Raw genomic sequence first — 20,201 nt, forward strand, 5'->3', positions numbered from 1 at the left:
GGAGCAATCCAACTTATTTGCATCTGTAAAAGCTTAATCCCTAACCACTGCATAATGCAGAGCTCGACTCATAGGCTTGAGTGTAATCAGAATGAGTGGCACATACTGCTCATCACATGCACTCTCCCTCCAGCTCTGGCTTCAGTCTAAATAAGTATATTACTTAACTTGCCATCAAAACATTAAGATATCAAAAGTAAAAGAAAGTACCAATATATTTTATTGAAAAGACTTGCAGCATTATAAAAAAATACATTTGCCTGAAATATCATGACATATCCTGCGCTGTTTTCAAACATTAAGCTGCAGTATACAGGCCTGTGGAATGCACATGTTGGCAGATTATCTGGTATTTCTGAGTAACAGCATTAGCTACATAACAAACATGTTTTAGTACATCAGAATAGTGTATGTTAAAATAAATTTGGATATCATTTTAATATTTTTTTTTACATTTAACATCCATGTTGCCTTTAAATTAATGATGTGATCACTGTGGGCCCAGCGTAATCCTAATAATCCAGTAGGGCCGATTGGCTGATGGTGCACTTCTTTTACACTCCATAATGACCAACACACAAACACTACAGGCATTACCTCAGCCATTTATCCTCGGATAACCAAGAGCTGCTCTTGAGAAGGAGCTTGAGTAACAGATTTACACTGTAATATACACACAGCATACTACACTGACAGCTATATTACAATACAAACAAAAATACAGTTACAGAATTTTAAAACAACAACAACTGGAGAATAAAAATAATAAAATAAATAAAAAGAATAAAAATCCAGAGAACGAAAGATTACTTGGAGGGTGGAGAAAGTGAAATGTCTATTATAGCTGCTCCAGTTTTGAGTAAATCAGTTTGGTTCGTCAATTGGCCTGCGGCAGTAAGGACAGCAGTTGTGCTGAAGCACCAGGAGCTCATAATCCTCACTGTGGAACATCTATGAGGAAATACAGAGATGAAAACATTAAAACATTCCAGAATTAAGAAACCTGATAAGGCACGCAATTTACTGAATACAAGCAAGTGCCCAGGTTAAAAAGTAAGAACTAGCTGCCTAAGTAAAGCGAAATGACCATATGGTTCACACCAGGTTATGCAAGCTGTGCATCATAAATGCTGTACCTTGAAGCAGGTGGGGCACATGGTGATGCTCACATCAGGCAGCAGGGAGCGGAAGTATTCCCATTTGAGCGGCCTGGGCCAGCGTTTGATCAGGACGTCCCTCCTGCTCATGGAGCGCAGCACCGAACGATTCACCTTGACTGGGACAAAGTTCGAACCCCCCTGCTGTTTGGACACACAGACGAACACATCCACATTCTATTACAGACTCTGTCCTTTCACCCTGTCCAGCTGGTTTGCCCAGTTGGCAGAATATTAATCACCTCATCTATTTTGTCCTTCTCCTCTTACCTCAAAGCTCATTTTGGCTGTAAATGGGTCTTCCTCCGCATCATCCAAGCCATCATCCATCCTCAGAGCCTGGAGCTCTTAGTGTTGTTAATTCAGAACAAATAACTAAAGCAGTGCACATACTTTACACATTTCAACATTATATTTTTCACTTGTCACATGTTTCCTCTGATGACATCTGCAAAACAGGAAAGCCCTTTCAAAAATTATCCCGAGAGACTATTCTAAGGCAAAGTGTTCAAAATCAGTTGTGCCTGTCAGTCACATTGTGGCTCTGGAAGAACAGAGCAGACCTTGGTGCCCTTGAGTGTCTGCTGGCTAATGCAGGTTAATCCCTGCACTAGGGCTGTGGCTGTGGCTCTCGGAGGGTTAGTGTCATTAAGATGAGACAGGAGAGCCTCACTAACCCTATTAGCTCAAGAGCTAAGATGACTTAGGCCTGACAGCTTACCCACAAGCACAGAATCAAGGCCAACGCAGACTAAACAGCTTCTTAGAACTGTCACAAGGTGGAGGAGAGCCACGTGTTTCATTTTGAAGAGATATGCAGTGTGTAAGGGCAGGAACGGAGACTCTCGGGACAAGCAGACTAAGGACTTAGTAACTCATACAAATCATGCAAAAAAAAAAAATCTGTTACTTTTTGTATGTGTTTGAGTGCAGCTCCATACTGTAGTGATCAAAGGATACCACCATTGTCCATATCCTGCCATCGTGCATCCCTCTGATCTATGTGAGGAACTTCCAGGTCAATCAGAGACAGAGCCTCCTCATCAGTGATGCCCTCCTCCAGGTAGAACTGCACCAGGGGCAGCACCTCTGTACACAGCATGATACGCTACTTAAAAAAACAACAACTAATGGAGTGCTGTCTGGCAGCTACTGCACACAGTGTGTTCTGCTGTCACTGACCATATGATGAGGCTGAGTAGATGAAAGGCTGTCTGCAGTTGATGCACACACTCCCCTGGTTGTTCAGCAGGGGGTTGTTAGTGGAGCAGCGGTAACACATCATGCCTTCAATCAGGTCCTGCAGGAAACACATTAAGTTTTAAATATGAGGACACAGGGCAGAAGGAACTGATTTAACAGAGCAAGTTAAATGTACATCCACGCCTTGAACACACCTCACTATCGTGGAAGGGCTTGGAGCGAATGATGAGGTTACCCAGTTCTATGGACTCGTGGAAGCGTGAGGGAATGTGCAGCTCCTGGAGCTTCTCGTAGGAATACCTGGCAAGCTTATACGCACCCAGTTTTCGACTCTGCTTGGCTAACGCATACAAAGTGTTACTAATAATTGCATTAAGGAAAATTAATGTTGGAGTAGGAGTCGGCTCTGGAATATTGATTTTTAGCTTTCTTATTAAAAAATAATATGGGAATGTGCATTCATAAATAAGTAAAGCATATTGCCTCATTTCTCTTCATGAGCAGAACGGCATTGCTACGCCAACAACACTGGCTGAATGCCTTGCAAGTAATACCTGGGTTAGTTTGTTTGTGGGCTGATTTGAGGAAATTGTTGCTTATTTGTATTTATATAGAGACAGGTTGTTAGGAGAGCAGCTCTGAGAGTGGCAATCACAGGTCAATGAGTTGCAGCTGCAGCAGTGCTACACTGGCACTTCTCCATCACCTAAACTCAACACCGTTCCTCTCCTTTCCGCTCCACTCAGCCACTCTCCAGCTCCTCCTACACAACGTGTTCTGTTCCATGGAACTCTTGATAAATGCACATAATCCTATTGTGTAACTTGTTTGGTGCAAATTTGTTTTGGTGATATTGTCTCTAACAGTTGAAATCAAATTAAGTCTCTCTAAATCTAAGTTCAGAATGTTTGGAACATTTCAGTTTGGCCACAGAGGATCCCAGCAGCCCGATTTCCTCCTCAAAGGCTGGACCTTCCTTCCTCATGCCAGCCCTCACTGAGTGAGACAACACTGATTTGTCTGTGTGGTTGTGGGTGTGGAGACTGTGTGCATTTGTCCAAATTAAACCTTGTTGTTCAGTGTGTTTATGTATGCATGCGTATGCAGAGAGTTCAGTAATCAAACTATTTGTTTAGATAACAGAGAATGTACCTCTTGCTGGCATCGTCTCCTCCTCCCCATCATCACCCCTTTTCTTTCCCTCAGCAGCAGAACAGTTTCCGCTGTGCCGCCAACTCTTCCATTTTCTCCCCTACTTCTCTTTTCCTATCTCTTTTCCACCATTCTTTCATCACTGACTTTAACAGTTTTGATTTCAGAGTGGCGTGTCTTTCACTGAGAGTTTTCCGGAGAGGAAGAGCTTCACATTACTGAATATTAAAAACATTTCCTTGATATTGTACGGTAAAACTTCATTAAATGTTAGGATACACTTTAGAAATGCCTGCTGGTATGTTCTTGGTGAGGTTGTTCAGGAGGAATCTGCAGATGTTGAAGAGTGTCTCTGGCATGTGGGAACTGAAGGGCTCATCCTGAAGACAGAAACAGGGAAGGGTGAAAGTTTAAGGGAAGAGAAAATAATACAAATCACTGATAACAAATAGAAAAAGAAAAACATTCCATTTCTCACACATCCCCCTTCTTAATTATTTCACCTTTTACCCTGGTCTAAAAGCAGCCTAGCCTTTTTTAGTGCCTCATCTCTCCTAACAGAGCCCTGAAGGGGAAAGATACAATTTCTCAAGCAATCACTACTAGCGCTTTATCCCCAAAAGTTGATAGTTCAAATCTATAGTGCCTGTCTGGGAGAGTTAAATTGAGATATAGAGGTTTCCTGCTCTGGTCTGGATCACAGTGATGTCTCTCTGTTGCAGGGGTGTGACCATAGCAGAGCAAAAAGCTGAAACAACAAACTCAGAACACTGACACTGGCCAGGTCACTCATATATGCTCATAAGCAAGAATTGCTTGTTTGTAAGTAGGTTAGGGCTGGGGGCTTGCAGAGGACCACTGATGAGGTTGTCATCTTGCTCTATCAAGCAGCTGGTTACCATGGAGATAGAGGTCAGGGAGGTTTCAGGAGTCTAATAATGGTGGCTTATTCAAGCTGATATTTCCCTTCATTGAATTGCAACCTGAACTTAACGGCCTCAATTTTTTTCTTTTGTTCACTTTACCTAACACCCTCTGTCCATATCTTAATTCTTCCTTTAATCCTAACTCTGTCTTTTTTTTTTGGATTGACATAATCTTGCAGAGCCAGACCTCATTCTTGTTAAACTCACAGCAGTCTGTAAAAATGTGTGCACAAAAGCTCACTTGAAAATGGCAAAAAACACAGTGGTCTGCCAGTAAAATGTAAGAAAACTATAGGAGATTAAAAGCCAACTAAAGATTAGCATATTTGTATCCATACAGAAATCTAAACACTATATAAATAGTAGGTACTGTCTTACTATGTCCATGGCAAAGAAATTTATCTGACAGGCAATCAGATGGACACGTCATTATTTCAAAGACTCCTCGTAGTTTTGTCTGCTCCGGCTATGCAAGATGAGGGCTGACGGGTATCATCTTCTCACCGTGTAACGCTGAATGGAGCGGTAAACATGGTAGAGCTCTGCAAGATGCTGAAAACGCTCAAACTTCTTTAGCATTTCATCCCTCTGTTCTTCACTTTCTGGTTCAGACAAACACAAACATAGCAGAAAGATTAGAAGGAACCAAAAAAACTCACCAGGCTTTACAGGAAAAAAAAATCAAAACGTGATTGCTTGCACTGAAGATAAACCTCACCTCTGGCGATGTCCAGACACTGCATTGACAGCATCCAGTAATAGTACCCTGCATCGTTGAACCTGTTCTCCACCACTGCATTATGGGTGAGCTGCTCCAGGACTTTCACAGCTTCATTCTGACGCCCAGCCTTGTGAAATGCTAAAGAGTCAGAGAACAAAAGTGTTGATTGATTGATTGCTATTCAAAGACTGTGTAGTCCTGAGGTAATTCTCCATCTACTGGGACATTTCAAGACAAACTTGTTTATGTATTTTTTGGTCACACATTTGATGGCATTTGAACCGCTCTTCATTGTAATTACTTCATGAACACAAGGCAAACATTATGTAGAAGAATTTGTATTCTTGTTTTATAAAAGTTAGCGTTTTTGAAAATGTATTGTATGTAATATATTGTGTCTAAATCACATACTTGGCTAATCTGAAGAATATGGAAAAAATACAGAATTCTTTTTTACCTAAAAACACATACAAATATGTATATGTACACATAAATACACATGCAAGCTAAGTAACTGGCAGGTGTAGTTCTTATCTCATATAAATCAGAGATATTCTAATGTTGTTCAAATTTTTTTTGCATGTAAAAACCAGCATAAGCTACTTCCAAACAGAAAGGCTGTACCTCAATATCAAACACCAAAGCACTTCGACTTTAAAGCTGTAATAAATATAATCACCATTCTTTATGTTCATATCAGAGGGTAATTAGAAGCAGCATTAGGGAGTCGACCCCACCAGCGACCCTGCCCCGGCAACCGCAGCGGAGGTCAGGACATATTAGTGGAAAACATTTATCAGTCTACCTAATGGGATACAAACCACATTCAGCTGCTGGTGGTTGCTGGTAGTAATGGGAACACACCCCTTTCCTCTTACAGAAACACAAAACACAACCTGACAAGGTTGCAGAGCACAGCAGTGGGTGTCAACATTTTCTAGCCTGAGCTCCCATGCAAGCAGATCCGCCTAACATTGTGCTCTCATGGAAAATAAAGACAACACACACATCTTTAGAGACAACTGTAATCCCATCACAGACCTATGTCAGCTAATAAAATACATCCTCAAATTAAAGAAATGGGAAATCTGGAAAATAGAAAAACAGCCAAACTGCCCTTAGGTGAGATCCACCAGAATCTCTTACAGGACCCCTGACAGTCAGGAATCCTATTTTGAGAACAACTGAGCTCCAACTTAAGCCCCCAACAATAACGTAACAACCTTCTTCAGCTGAGAACAGCAGTGCTAACTATTTCTAAAATTGTTATTGAGAAGTACCGGTGCAGCGGACGGGGGAACTGGCAGAATCTGAGTCATAATATTCACAATAGTGCATCACTGACCGACTGAAATACACACAATCGGCAAAATGCATGGCCTGTTCAGTCATGTACTCCATGTCGAGACAGGCTGAGGAAGATTATGTAGGAGAGGAAATATGCCTGCAGAGATCATAATTATAAATCTATGAGCTGATTATAACTATGGATACAGTTGGTAATCATCATCAGAGCCGCTTGTAGTAGTGGTGATTAGAGGCATGCATGCATGTCATTCAGTTAACAGGCAGCCCAGCTCTGTCCTGCTCTGCCTCAGCAAAGAGGATCATGTTCTACACTGGATACAGAGAATCTTAAGGAAGTAGTGAAAAATATCCATGTCCAGAGTTGGCTGGGTTTTATCACTTCCATATGTAAATGGTGGCTGCTGAAGTAGACTTTAATGTTCACTAAAATAATTCTGGAAACACAGTTTAAAAGAGAATGTTAATGTATACATTGGAGTCTCCCATACAGGCGTAGCAAAGGTGAAGCTGCAGCCTTGTTGGCGATGTAAACTCACCTTTTTGCGCCTCCTCGAATCGGTCATTCTCTGCCAACCATTGGGCATAAGGCACAAAAACATCATATTTGAACTGGGTGTGCTTCTCCACCAGTGAGAAGGCCTGAGAAATTGACAGGTGAGACGAGAGAAAAGATGTACAATAGTGTATGTTACCAGCTGACTTTGTGAATTTAGTCCAGTAGCTTGAAATATATAGAGAACAGTGCTGTACTGCCTTGGGTAATTATGGCTCATCTGCAGTCGATTAACTAGATACAAGCTACCACACATTTTTCAGAAAAAAGAACGCCCATTACCTGAAGTCAAAATATTTTTATGACATTATTAATTAGTTGAGGACAAAGCAAAGTATATGAGCTAAGTTGATTTCACACTCAATTAAAAGTAAAACTGGAGCTCTTATGCAGTTTGAGCTGTTGTAGCGCCCTGTGGACGCATATTTGCCTGTCATGGTGACTAATTAAGCTAAATGCCCTGTGGCAAATTCTGAGCCAAGAAACACACACCAGTCATACCATACAGAAACGGAGAGAAAGAAAAAGAGTGTGAGAGTCTGTGTGTGTCCCTGGCTTGTGAGCCCAAAGTCATTTAAAGAAATACTTTGTTTTAGAGAAGAGTGGGAGCAGTGAATAGCCTCCATATGGCTCATGCTGTAACTCTGTATGTGCTGCAGTTTGGTGTTTTTGATGTCCAACTCCCCCAGAGAAGCACATAAAGCCTAACAGTTCTCTCAACCTCTGCTTCCCTCCCCTGCTCTTTCTTCTTTTTCTCTGAGGATTAAAGAAATATTCCAAAAGACTTCCTCAGACACTACAGCAGAACCATGTGATCATGATTTGATGTTCTGTTTTTGGATCTACTGTTTCGGCATGCAAATCGCCAAAGTGCATCTGTGTAACGCCTTTAACTCGATTATAGGCTGCAGATGGATTAAAGAAATGCAATATTTTCTTCTTTTCTGAGCAGCATGATCCACCCTGATGGAGAAATTTGATTGGAAGCAGAACAGAGCTTTAAGCTGATACTCTTTCAGTGCAATAGAGTGTTTTGCGCTTCTCACTGCCTAATCATCGTGTAGGCATGGATTCAGAGAAATCCAAAGCTGGATGATTAGTTTTGGAGTGTGTGTGGTTTTGCTTTGTCAGTGTATGAAGAAATTAGGCAGACATATTGTGTTCTTGTTTACATTCAGCTGTGGTTACGCTAACCGATGTAGTATACTTTTTGGAGACACAACCAAAACTGAACAAGACGTGGAAATGGCAAAGTTTAGTTTATGACGTGTCTTTGAGAGCTAGTTTCAACCTCACATGGCCAGGTGCCAGAGTATGTCAGTGACCTCGTAATTCCTAAAAAACAGCCTCGTACATCCGCTGTTTTAGGCCTGCTAGCTGTTCCAGAGTCAAGGTTAAGGTGAAAGGGTAATCAAGTGTGTGCCGTACTGACAACTCAACTCTGGAACACTCATCAAGTTATAGTTTGATCTACTGACACTGTTTCTATTTTTACATCCTGTCTAAAGACACATTTTTACATTTATGTTAGATCTATTATACTTGTTTCACTTGTTCTACTAAACACATGACATATTTTTAAATTATTTGTGCATGGTCTTTTAACAGTGTGTTTATATTTAGCTTTCCTTATGTTTTTGTTCATATATTTGAGATGGCACTTGGTGAAAGCACTTTGTACTCTTGAAAAATGCTGTACAGATGAAATGATTATTTTTAAGCACGGTCCCATGTGTTTTACATTATATTAATGTGATGTCTCAGGACTCTGTATATAAAGTATCAGGAATAATGAGTGGAGCAGGTGTGCAGAACTGTGTCATACCTCTTCCCAGTGTCGCGTTTCTACATGCAGGTGCACCAGAGCCTTCAAGTCGCCCATCTTGGAATAAGTCTCTGAGGCATAGCCATGGTGCTTCAGCCTCTTGAAGTGGAGCGCACATTTTGCCAGCGGTTCGCGCTCCGCCTTGTCTAACTTACGGGCGATGTCGATCAGCCTGAGTGAGAGAAAAGAGGAATGAGCACACACAGAGAGGGCGAGGGAAGATAAAGCCCCAAATCCACTGTATCAAACTATGCTCATGACCGCAGAAAGAATGCGAATCAGTCAGGGTCACAAGCTGAATCTGTTTCAGGTTAAAGAGCTCTGACTGTGCTCAACTGTAGTGTTAGTTGCACTGACCCACAGGTAGCACCACAGGAATCCAGCAGTATGCAGACAGTGGGTCAGAAGGAGTCAGCAGGGAGCACTGACATGACCACCAGATATCAATTTACTCAGTTTTCAGCATCACAGAAACACACCCTGAATTCCCACTACTCATGTATGAGTGAAACCTAATAGACAGGTGATTGCTCCTGGTTACTCTCTTAGCTGTCATGGCTTTTCTAAAGAATTTCAGATACTTCTAATGCTCTGTATGTGGAACACATGGTCTTGATATTTACTATTGTTGCCTTGTGTTACAAAGTACGCAGCACAGAGCAAAAATACAGACAGAATTAGTTATCAAGATGATGCTCATGAAGGCTAATTCTGGACCATTGTTGTATTTCCCCCCCTGTCGTCCCAGTAATCATAGAGTATTTAGTCAGCATCTGAAAGCCTTTATCTGTTAAACTTAGAGAACCGAGGACTCACACTTCTACCTCTGTTAATAAAATTGACAGATTATAGTCTGAGAGTCTGGAGTTAACCATTTCAACATGATATTACTGACTTTTGCATCAGCAATGAATTAAAAAAAAACAGAGGTTTGGATGACATTAAAATAATTATACACATCTCAAAATGTGGTTTAGAGAAGGTTAAACAAAAGTATTGTTATATCTATGGGTAAAAGACTGCTTTGAAAGGTTTAATACAGCGACTGACACCTACATGTCTGCCCAGCCGTGCTCGCCTATAATGTCTATAGCTTTTAGATGTTCTCCTGCTGACAGGTACATCTCCGCTGCTGCCCGGGGCTCCTTGCTGCTTTTAGCCCAGTCTGCCTGCTTGGTCATCAAAATCCGAGAGCTCTTAGGGTCTGTTGCCCCAACAAAGTCCTGAAAAAAGAAAATCCATGGTGACAAACGTATTAAAATACTATTCAATACCTGAGACATCCCTATTAAGACCGACGACAAGCGACAAATGTAATGTAATGCAACATAAAACAAAGCTAATGTGATAAGAGGAATCCAAATACTAATCTGAAGTGAACAAGGGAAGTTCAGTTCAGACAGACAGAGCCATGTGGGTCAAGTCTGAGACAGGAGGAAGAGAATCACACAAACAGCAGGCAGCTAGAAGGCCTTTCCCTCCGGTGTCCGTCCCACCTAAAACAAACAGCCTGTGGGAGCAGATGGCCACACAGCCACATAAATATACAGCAGCCACATCAAACACACATACAATCTGATACACGCACATGCACAAATATACATGAACAAGTCATGGCTGTGTCATCTGCTCCATCAAAGTAAATGCAATGCTGATGATCAAAAGTGTTCCCCCACGTACAAACATAATAAAGCTGAAAATCTGCCTCAGGTCCAAGTGACCCAATCGTCAAAGTTTTTCTGTAAGATCTTTGATGCATTTCTCTCCTTTTGTTCCCCATTTCCAGCTGTAACTATGTGTGTAGGTTGCCCTTGTGTTGTACAGGGATATATGTGTAAAAGAAGGCCATGTGTGTACTGATCATATGATATATGAGGAGATTCCAGTGATATATGAGGAGATGAAAGACAGACGGTAAAGGGGGGGGCGGTCTGAACACAGTGCAGGGCCCCAACTTGGCATAAGTGCACATGATGAAGAAAAACATATGTTCTGAAGTCCTAAAACATGCAATACCTCACAGGTCTTTCTGTCTGTACTGATAAGAAGGTATGTTGTATGTGCGTGCCAGTGTTTTTGTCGATCAGTGGTTTAATCACCTTGGCATACTCAAACATGCGCAGGTCAGTGTACATGCTAAGGGCTCTGGATTCGTGGCCAGTACGCTTGTAGAGCTTGGCTGCCTCATGGAATTTCCCCTGGTAGGCATAGACGTCTGCCAGGAACAGCTCATTGTCGTTCTCACCCCGCTTCTTCCTCTCCTGCAAATCAGTCAACGCAAACACTGGCATTTGTGCAGAGATAAACAGTCACATACATGTACACACACACACACTTGCACACAACAAATTCACACACTAAAAATCTACCGGCGTGCTGGATGACCTCACTGTTGAGCCTTCATTGACATTCTTCTATCATCAGTCACAATGATATTAGAGAAAAAATACTTTTATTGAATGCAATGCATTTATTTCCATGTCTACTCATTTTATTTTTTTAAAATAGCGTCTTAAAAATGGACATTTCAAAGAGGAACACAGCACAAACAGCCTGTCCTTTCCTCAGCATGCTCACTGTGAAGGATTGTGCATGTGCATAGCTGTGTGAAAATGTCTTCTTGCATGTGTGTGTGGACTGGACCAGAGAGTCAGTCAGGATACAGGCTACTCCCTTAGCATCTTAGCAAAAGGCTAGCAATTAAATGTATAATGAAATGTTAATAACTGCAATCGGCTTTTTGATCATGTCAGTGCATGCCCTGGTCGTAACACAAATCAGCAAATCAACAAAAAATGTGGGTCTACACAATCCAGAAGATTTTTTTCTTGTTTTAGTGGGTGGTAGGTATTACCTCAATGCTATTGATGAGCTCCAGGTAGCGCAGGTCCCGGATTCTAATGAAGGCCTGCAAATGGAGGGATAAGGGAATGATTTAGATGGTAGTTTTATGTGGTAATTTGCATTACTAGCTTCTTAAAAATGCTGCCTCAGAGATTCATTAGGAACACTGCTGTATTGTTTATTTGGTTCCTTGTGTAATGTCTACAGAATGGGGTTGAGTGGTCTGCAGAATACATGATGTCAAGAGTAAGGTTACGGGAAAACACGGTCTTTTGTTTAGCGTATTTATGTAATTTATTTTACTTAAAGAAGCAAATTGTGTAGAATAACAACACTGATCTTAATCAGAACAGTTTGTGTGTGCCCGACTGGCCTTCTTGGCAGTGTCAAAGTCAAGTCCCTCCAGGGCTTCAGTGGCCAAATCCCTCCAGTCACTGTCTGTCACACCGAGACAGGCAATCTGGTAGGCCTCCTTAAACATCTTCCTCTCCAGGTACTGGTACATTGGTGCTGACTGGGCAGTGAAACAACACAGTCAATGCATTAAAATTTCACTTTGTGAAAACAGCAGCAAACTATTTAAAAAATATAGGAAGATAACAACAGACAAAATTATATCTTCACCAAATACTTAAAGATGATTAAAAACTGCAATAAATTATTAAAAACTGATTAAAAAGCTGCACGCACATCTAATTTATGTCTTTGTGGTAAAAATGAATATATTTAAAACACACCACTAGCAATTATGTGCTATAATTTCTACATTATGACAGACATTATGACATCTTTGTGGACTGTCCACATATTACCCACCTGAGGCACCTCTACCGCAGACATTAAGTAGATATGAAGACAGAATATCTTAGAGCCATTGTAGCCGACCATAAAGCCTTGCATCTTTTGCTGGTGTACAGGAAAGTTGCTAGCCTTGATGTTAAGGTAGCCGTTCCCGGAGAAGCACAGCATGTCCTCACACTGGGTGTTCCAGGCCACGCTGTTAGCATTAGGCTCCTGCAGGGAAAGCAAAAAGGGTAGAGGAATAATAAGGTTTAGAGGTGACTATGGAACACAGACTACCCAAGTGCACATAAGTAAATGTGTTCCTGCACCTAATGCAAATAATTGAACATGTATGCACGTTTCTATTTTGTTCCACTCCACTGCACCTCTGAAACACATTGCAAAATCTGCTAAATTGGGTTTCTCTAAGAAACCCTTTCCACTGTCTCCTGACCTGAAAAAGTAGTTCTTTACTGTTGATGTCATAGACAAGGAGGGTGTTATGCTCATCCACCACAGCCAGTTTATTGCGGGAGGCGCTCATGTCCAGGCAGCGCACTGATGTTGACAGCTTCAGCAGCGTAATGGGGAATGGGTTGTCAACAAATATCTTCAGGATCTACAGCACAAAAGCAACGACCAGCAGAACACAATTAAATCAGCAAATCAGTGGTAATGCTAGTTAAATTTACTGACATGTTGTGACTTACACTCCGATTCGCAGTTTCCTTTATGTTCAAATTCCTGAAGAAGAATGATTGCCATTTCTAAGGTAACTTACTGTGGGAACACATTTTCTTGAAATACTCACAGCTCCATTCTTTAAGCCTACAAGGAGGCCCTCTCTGCCTGGTGGCCCACCAATCACTTTGATGTAGCGAATCAGAGATTCCATCACCCATTCTTTTTCCCTGACACTGGTGAAGGACAAGCACTGGAGCCTCTTCTCCTGCACAAGAGCACAGTGGGAAAGGTGATACCACAATTATATAAAACAAATGAAACAGTGACTGGCTCAGCATGGCCAATTTTTTCTTTTTCTATAATTTCACAGTCTGTTTATCTCACCCTTTACGATACTTGAACACACTCGTAAATGTCTAGCAGATCTTAGCACATTGTTCGTTTAAAGGTCTCAAAGTGTGGTTCCGTGTCAGCAAGCGAAGCCATAAAGATAAACAATGATTTGATTTGACAGAGACATACACAGACCATATGAACACAGCCCATTCATAAGGTCGAAAAGCTGTCGCAGGCATGAAACACGAGCACGCCCGATAGAGAGATCTGAAGCATCTCTGTCACACACAGACAGATTTAAAAGGAAATAACCTCTGTGTTGTGGCTGCTTCTCCCTCCCTACCAGCCTCTGTCAAGCACATAGAGACAAGACGCAGAGAGGAACCCCAAGAGACACCCACTGGTCAACAGGTTATGGTCCTTCCTCTTATTCATCCGTCTTACTTTATCCAGCTTGAAGAGGGTTGAAAAGGAAGGAGGGAGAGAGCCAACAGAGCACATGCACAGCTGGAGCCTTTTGCAGGCGAGGCAGAAACATCTGGAGAACTAGCAATTTCATTTCTGGGCTGTTTGGGCTGCTAGCAAATGGCTAAACATTGTTTCACTGCTTTCATTATATTAACAGTGCTCAAACGTCTCTGCATCCTCTGGCACAATAAAGGGTGTTTTAGTCAAATTCACAAAGGACAACAGTGTCAGTGGAGGTCAGAAGAATTTAGTCTGTAAAGCACAACTGAAGAAAAACTGTTTCATGATGAAAAAAAGCAAAACACAAACAGACTGTAGTAGCAGCAAGCAAGCTAGGAAGTTTAGATGCTTCTGTAAATTTGCTCTGTTTTTATAAGCACTGCAATAACAATGACAATGGAATTCTATCTCTTCTGACCTGACACAGAATGATGTGCTGGGAGCAGACCACCAGCAAGTTGCATTCAAATTTTCTGCAAATTTTCTCCTTGATGTGGTATTTCATGTCTGAGGAGTCGTCTGAGAAGAGCTCATAGATGAGAATCTTCTCCGGGAGCTGAATGGCAAGACGGTTTCTGTAGATGGCGATCTTCTTCACCAGCTCACGACACTTGATCCTCACTAAGAAAAATAGAGAATGAGTGAGTAGATATGCTCAGTAAGGAGGATGAACAAGGCGCCACCAACTTAGTCAGTGCATCTTTAAATAAGTCTACTGCAACATTTATTTCTGCAAACCTTCCAGACTGTTTTTCCTGTTTGTTATGGCATTAAACACTGTCATATCTCACTAATACAAAAGAAATCATACCATATGAAAGCTTTTGAATTACAGGCTGCCCCTACAAAAGGTCAATTGGATCACTGCTGATTGTTGATATGACTAATATCACAAAAGGACAATGAATCCATATTTAAAATATTATCCATATTTCAAGCTTAGTTGCAAATGCTTCCTGTCTCTATAACACTGATCATGTCAGTGTGACGCTACAAGACATACAATCTATTATTTGGACAGGCATCACAAGCTCAAGAGTCTGCTGCTCAAGCAAAAGTGCACCTTTTTGTTCAGTGATGAGGTGCTGGACGATGACATCGGTCATGCTGTCTCTATAAGCATAGCGATCCTTGTAGAGGCCGTGAACCGTACTGAAAATAAGTTGGTAGCAGGCAACGGTCCCATCCTGGCAGCCCAACACCTAGATAAGAGACAACAATGTAGCAGTACATCCTATTAACACCTCTAAGAAAAGACTGAGAGTGGGAAAGTGTTCCCGTTGTTAAAGCATCTTCACCGTAGAACTGAGAGAATCAGCCAGCAACCGATTCTCTCTTGCATGCATCATCACTTTCGGTTAAATACAGTGTAAAGAAAAACTGTTAAAGTGTTACTGCAAAATAAAATGACTTGTGCATCTGTGAAGAGGGAATGTGTTGTCAGATCCAAGAAATGCATCATATGAGACTGGCACCCTGTATGTCAGGTCTGAGCTTTGTGTGTTTGAGTACATTCTCATACACCTTCTCTCACTGTGACTTGTTTTATTTAATAGTAGGACTAATTTTTCTAGGCATATGGCTTCACAAAATGTGGACCCACCACAAAGTTGGTGTCAGGCCTAACCCGGCATGTCCACACCCAGGCATTCTGCTCTCCAATGGTTCCTAACCGCACACCGTCTCTAGTGTAGAGGGACGCCTGCTTATCAGAGCCGCCCATGACTATATATTCGCCCTTGGAGAAGTAGCTGACGCAACACGGGTCATAGGTGAGAGTCCTGTCTTTTCCAACCTGAGAGAGACAAAGAGTGAAGAGGATGTCAAAATAAGAATAAAGCAAGCATTTCTTATATTTATTGCCCGGGGGGCTTGGGCCAACACTTCCTCCTGTCTGGGCTGACACACTTCAAAGTCTTCAGTATATTCAACCATCCCTTTGAGTATTTGATAAAAAGCCAGACAAAAAAGTGTTTGTCTGCTTTAAATTGCCTCTATTGTATTAGTGTTCAAAGTCCATTTGCACAGCATCATATCAGGTCACCCGATTCTGCACATCTGTTTCTCCTCACTCCATAAAAAAAACTCCCTGACAATCCATGGTTATTTTCCTTCACTGTGAACAATTTCTGGTGTTGTAATCAAAACAGAATGTTCATTTAAACAGATAAATAGGCCGATGACAATATATGAGCCTAAGGCATAACGGCAGGGTAATGAACAGTGCATATTTGTCTATAATTACGATATTGCCCACAGGGAATTTAGGAGGAATGAGGGATACTGAGGGGGCCATTAAAGCATAGCAGGATCACTTCCAATGTACTGTTATGGTTTCAATAGACCTTGACAGTCTGATTACAACAGGAAACACAGATCCTAAACTTAGTAAAGTGTTTCCACTACATATACATACTATACATATTTTAGACAAACAGACTCAAGTATTCGTGCTTCTAACTGCTACAACAAATTAGAATAGAATAGAATAGAACAGAATAGAATCACTTTATTAATCCCCGAAGGGAAATTCAGTATTACGGTACATAATAATTATGGTACATACATTGGGGTGGTGTTTCAAAATGTTAGCAGTCTTCTGGTATTTTGCATGAAAAGCAATAAAACTGCTTGTCTTCAGTCTACTGAAGACCTCTGTTGAACAGCTTTAAATAACCAAAGAGAAATGTTTCTCGTGACATACTGCAATAACAAGACTCAGTATATTTGCATGTCGCTAAATCATCACGTTGTTTCTACTGAAACACAGAATGCAATTATTGCAGATTCAGTGTTTTTACAAGTACTACATAGACTTATATGCACCTGCTTTCCACTCAGCTGATAGAAGGAGAGTTTCTGACCCCAGTCTGCCACAGCCAGAATGTCATTGTGCTCGTCCCTGTGAAAATACAACAAAATGACTTTAGGCAAAGGTACTCACGACATCATTCTGCACTAATGGAGGCTTTGGATATTTAAGCAATAACGACAGAAAAAGGCAGAGAAGCTAACCTTCAGCAATAGGACACACAGTCAAGACCTTTCTGGCTTCTTGTGATGGAAAGCTGTAGAAAGCTTCACTTTTTTTTAAATACTGAACAGTCTTAATTTCATGTTAGGAGAACAGAACATTCTGTTATTTGGGAGCCTATGCACCTATACATCTAAGCTCTTGTGATGAGAGAAATTCATCCTGTCAAAAATGCCCTGCATTCCTTAATTCCCAAGACACTGAATCCCTAGCAGCTCGGTAGACATTGTTCCCTGGCTTACCTCATGCTTGGACCTCTATGTGATGGCCTATCATAATAAATATATGAAGCAACCCAAGAAACCTATGCCTGTTGTGAATGCATCTCTACCAACCTCCTGCGTTTTTTGTTATCCGACTGTCTTTTTTCCTCAAATAACCTGTACAATGGATCTCTATAGTGGCGATTGGTATACTCCTGGCTTTGGCTGTCACAGGCATCATAATCCTCTCCCTCACAGAGACAGTTCCCCCACTCTCTTGGCTGACCAGTGCCACCTGCTGGCCTCACAAATTATTCACCTAAGCTGCAATGAACTACAGTTTGTACATCATTACTTAAAATCTTTGCAACATTGATGGACAGTTCAAAAGTGTCTGTAGCAGTATGAGGAAATAGATGTAACAAATTGGTTCAAAAAAGATGTCAGTCTATTTCTACAATATTATGTTCCGATAATTAAGAGGGACTAACTTAGAGGGATTCCAGGCTATAGACCAGATAGGGGAAGAGGAGCCTCCAGGACGCTCTATTTTGACTTTCTCCTCTCCGTTCTTGTTCCGTATGCTCACCACTCCGTTCATCATGCCGAGGGCAAGGTACTGCCCATCATTTGTCCACCTGTGATTGAATGACTCACTGCAACATCAATGCATCACATGAAAATGTACTACTGCTGCAGAAAGTGACAGCTATACACTTACCCGCAACATGTTATTTTGCTGCTCACTTTGTGTTTGTTCACAGATTTTTGCTCTGGAGACCACAGACCTAAACATGCAAAAAGTGTCAAAATGTTCATTGCTCCATGTGGGTATTTACTCTACCTAACAAATGCACAGGCTTATAGGATGCTATGTATAAGATTATAAAATCCAGAAATGAATTGAACTCACCAAAGTCACCAGAGGAGCAGGACGCAAGTTGGTGAGTGACAGGGTTGTAGGCAACACACTGGATAGAGTCATTGTGACTACAGATAAACACAAAAATAAAAAAGGAGTGACCAAAAAGAACTGACTTTAAAACGAGGACTGCACATCATGCTGTAATAATATTATGTAATACAAAAGTGATGAGTAAAAAACACTTACGTATATTTTAAAATACCCTCTAATTTAGAAGTCCAGATGATGATGCTTTTGTCTGCTGACCCGGAGGCAAATCTTTTGCCTAGAAAAGAATGCACTTGTTAGTCGATAAAAAATAGTGACCGATTAAAATAAGAAAATGCAGCAGACAAATGTAAAAGTAGTTCAGTACCATCTTTGGCATAGGCCACACAATACACTATGTCTTTATGTCCTTTTAAAGGCTGGATAAGAGCTCCATCTGATGCATCATAAACCTGCAACAAAAACACATCATCTGTAATAATGTGCACATTCTTTGGATAGGTGTCTTCCCTATTCAAAGAAACAGTAAAGTCTTACCAGGACACGAAGCCCTGCAGCGATTATGAGTTGGCTTCCATCTGGCTTGAAGGCAAGGTCATAAACACTGCAACAAAGAAAAACAAATTGGTATTGAAATGGGATTTCATTAGCTTGATTAGTCCATCTGCAACAATTTTAGGGATCCATGCATCACTGAAATCATATAGTAAAGATTCCCAATGGAGCTTTTCACCTCCAAAGCTGCTGTTGAGAAGGTTTTTTATAAGTATGTCTCATACTGTAATCTCATGTGTTCGGAAATGCATATACACGCATGTGCACAGAGATGATGTAATACACAGCTCTGCAAATAGTTTCATACTATTTCACAAACCTACAAGTGGAGGTAGTGCAAAAGTATGCAGCAAACGCAGTCAAAAACAACCTGCTTGTAAACTGCTGTGAATTAAAATGCATACTAAAAACAAAATTAAAACTTAAATGTATATTTTTAAAAAATCAGTTTCTATTAGGTTGCATTCAACAAGCATTGAAAAGTTTTCCTGAATTGCATGGACATACACAGTGTACTTTAGTGTAAAGCACTGAGCATAAATAAAACACTGTCCCTTTAAGAAAATACACTGAACAATGCATTCAGGATATATAAAGCCAACTCAAATGTGAGCATTTGCAAATTTTCATCTTTTTTAACACTGTGAACTGGACATTTCAGACATTTGGCTGACTAAAATCTGGCACACAGAGAGGTTCATTATTCAGTACTAGTGATTGTAGGACTAAGTAAAAATTACTGAATTAATCTAAAGTGAAAATGAGCACAAAGGTTCAGCTTAAAATGTCACTGTTGACCTTTGAAAAAGCGTGATGACAAAAAAAAAAAACTTTTAACGTTTCAGGAAAAGTGAGAAAACCCAATCAAGTAAGGGGGCTTTAATTCTGAAAATAACTTGGTTATTTTTTTTATTTTATTTTGTAAAAACAGAATCTCTTGATAAAACACAAGTCTATTTAATCTTGGATAATGTTAGTTTCAAGCTTACTAGAAAGAAATGTATCATTTACATCAAGTAACTGCGTGAAAAACAACATCTAACGTTAACCTGTGCTAGCTAGCTTAACATTAGCTCCGACCCGAAATTATATTGCCTTGCAAAACAACGCTGACAAACTAGAGAATTTAAAGAACAAACAACTTGCATGACAACTTGTATGAAAGACGTCTAAACTGTCCTCAGTGTCTGCCTCATTTGTTGGAGATAATCGAACCGCTCGGGTGCTACTGCTAGTCAGCTAGCTAACAGTAGTTTACATAGCAACCACTGTTGCTAACCACCTAGCGTTACATCCCAGTATCAGTCCGACGTCTACGACTAAGACGTGATCATTGAGAGTCTTACCATTGTTCGCGAAATGTTTCTTTCCATGCTAGAACGGCTCTCATTTCCACCGTTTAATAACAAAAAGCACTGACTGACGGTTTATCAACAGGTTGTCGCTGCTCGGTCGGTGGGTTTTTCATACTAAGCTCCGTTTTCAGGATTTGTTCGTACTGCGCAGACTCGGATCTCCTCGCTACTTCCTGTATTT

At 40.9% G+C, this 20,201-nt stretch overlaps 1 protein-coding gene across 1 annotated transcript; it reads right to left on the reverse strand.

Annotated features, from left to right (window-relative positions):
• Nucleotides 1-197: 197 nt before the first annotated feature.
• On the reverse strand, nt 198-20,178 carry ift122 (intraflagellar transport 122 homolog (Chlamydomonas)). The gene is made up of 29 exons (XM_022189135.2): nt 20,012-20,178; nt 18,648-18,714; nt 18,478-18,562; nt 18,309-18,387; nt 18,111-18,187; nt 17,919-17,985; nt 17,689-17,835; nt 16,787-16,862; nt 15,564-15,755; nt 15,024-15,162; nt 14,379-14,581; nt 13,284-13,421; nt 12,927-13,091; nt 12,506-12,703; nt 12,063-12,203; nt 11,700-11,753; nt 10,945-11,106; nt 9,902-10,068; nt 8,846-9,017; nt 7,004-7,106; nt 5,157-5,297; nt 4,943-5,040; nt 3,792-3,892; nt 2,555-2,720; nt 2,340-2,457; nt 2,118-2,246; nt 1,428-1,504; nt 1,137-1,301; nt 198-951 (listed from the first exon to the last, which is right to left on the reverse strand). The coding sequence occupies exons 1-29, from the start codon at nt 20,053-20,055 to the stop codon at nt 865-867; spliced, it is 3,558 nt and encodes a 1,185-aa protein (XP_022044827.1). The 5' UTR covers nt 20,056-20,178; the 3' UTR covers nt 198-864.
• Between the last annotated feature and the right edge of the window lie 23 nt (nt 20,179-20,201).

This window comes from Acanthochromis polyacanthus, chromosome 6 (assembly GCF_021347895.1).
Source record: "Acanthochromis polyacanthus isolate Apoly-LR-REF ecotype Palm Island chromosome 6, KAUST_Apoly_ChrSc, whole genome shotgun sequence".
In the NCBI taxonomy this organism is placed as follows: Eukaryota; Metazoa; Chordata; class Actinopteri; family Pomacentridae; genus Acanthochromis; species Acanthochromis polyacanthus.

Coding starts and splice junctions, on each gene's coding strand:
- ift122 (XM_022189135.2), bottom strand. CDS start 20,055: ATGAGAGCCGTTCTAGCATGGAAAGAAACATTTCGCGAACAATG. Junction 18,563..18,647: donor CTGCAGGGCTTCGTGTCCTG/GTAAGACTTTAC, acceptor TTTTTGTTGCAG/GTTTATGATGCATCAGATGG. Junction 9,018..9,901: donor GAGCACGGCTGGGCAGACAT/GTAGGTGTCAGT, acceptor TCTCTCACTCAG/GCTGATCGACATCGCCCGTA.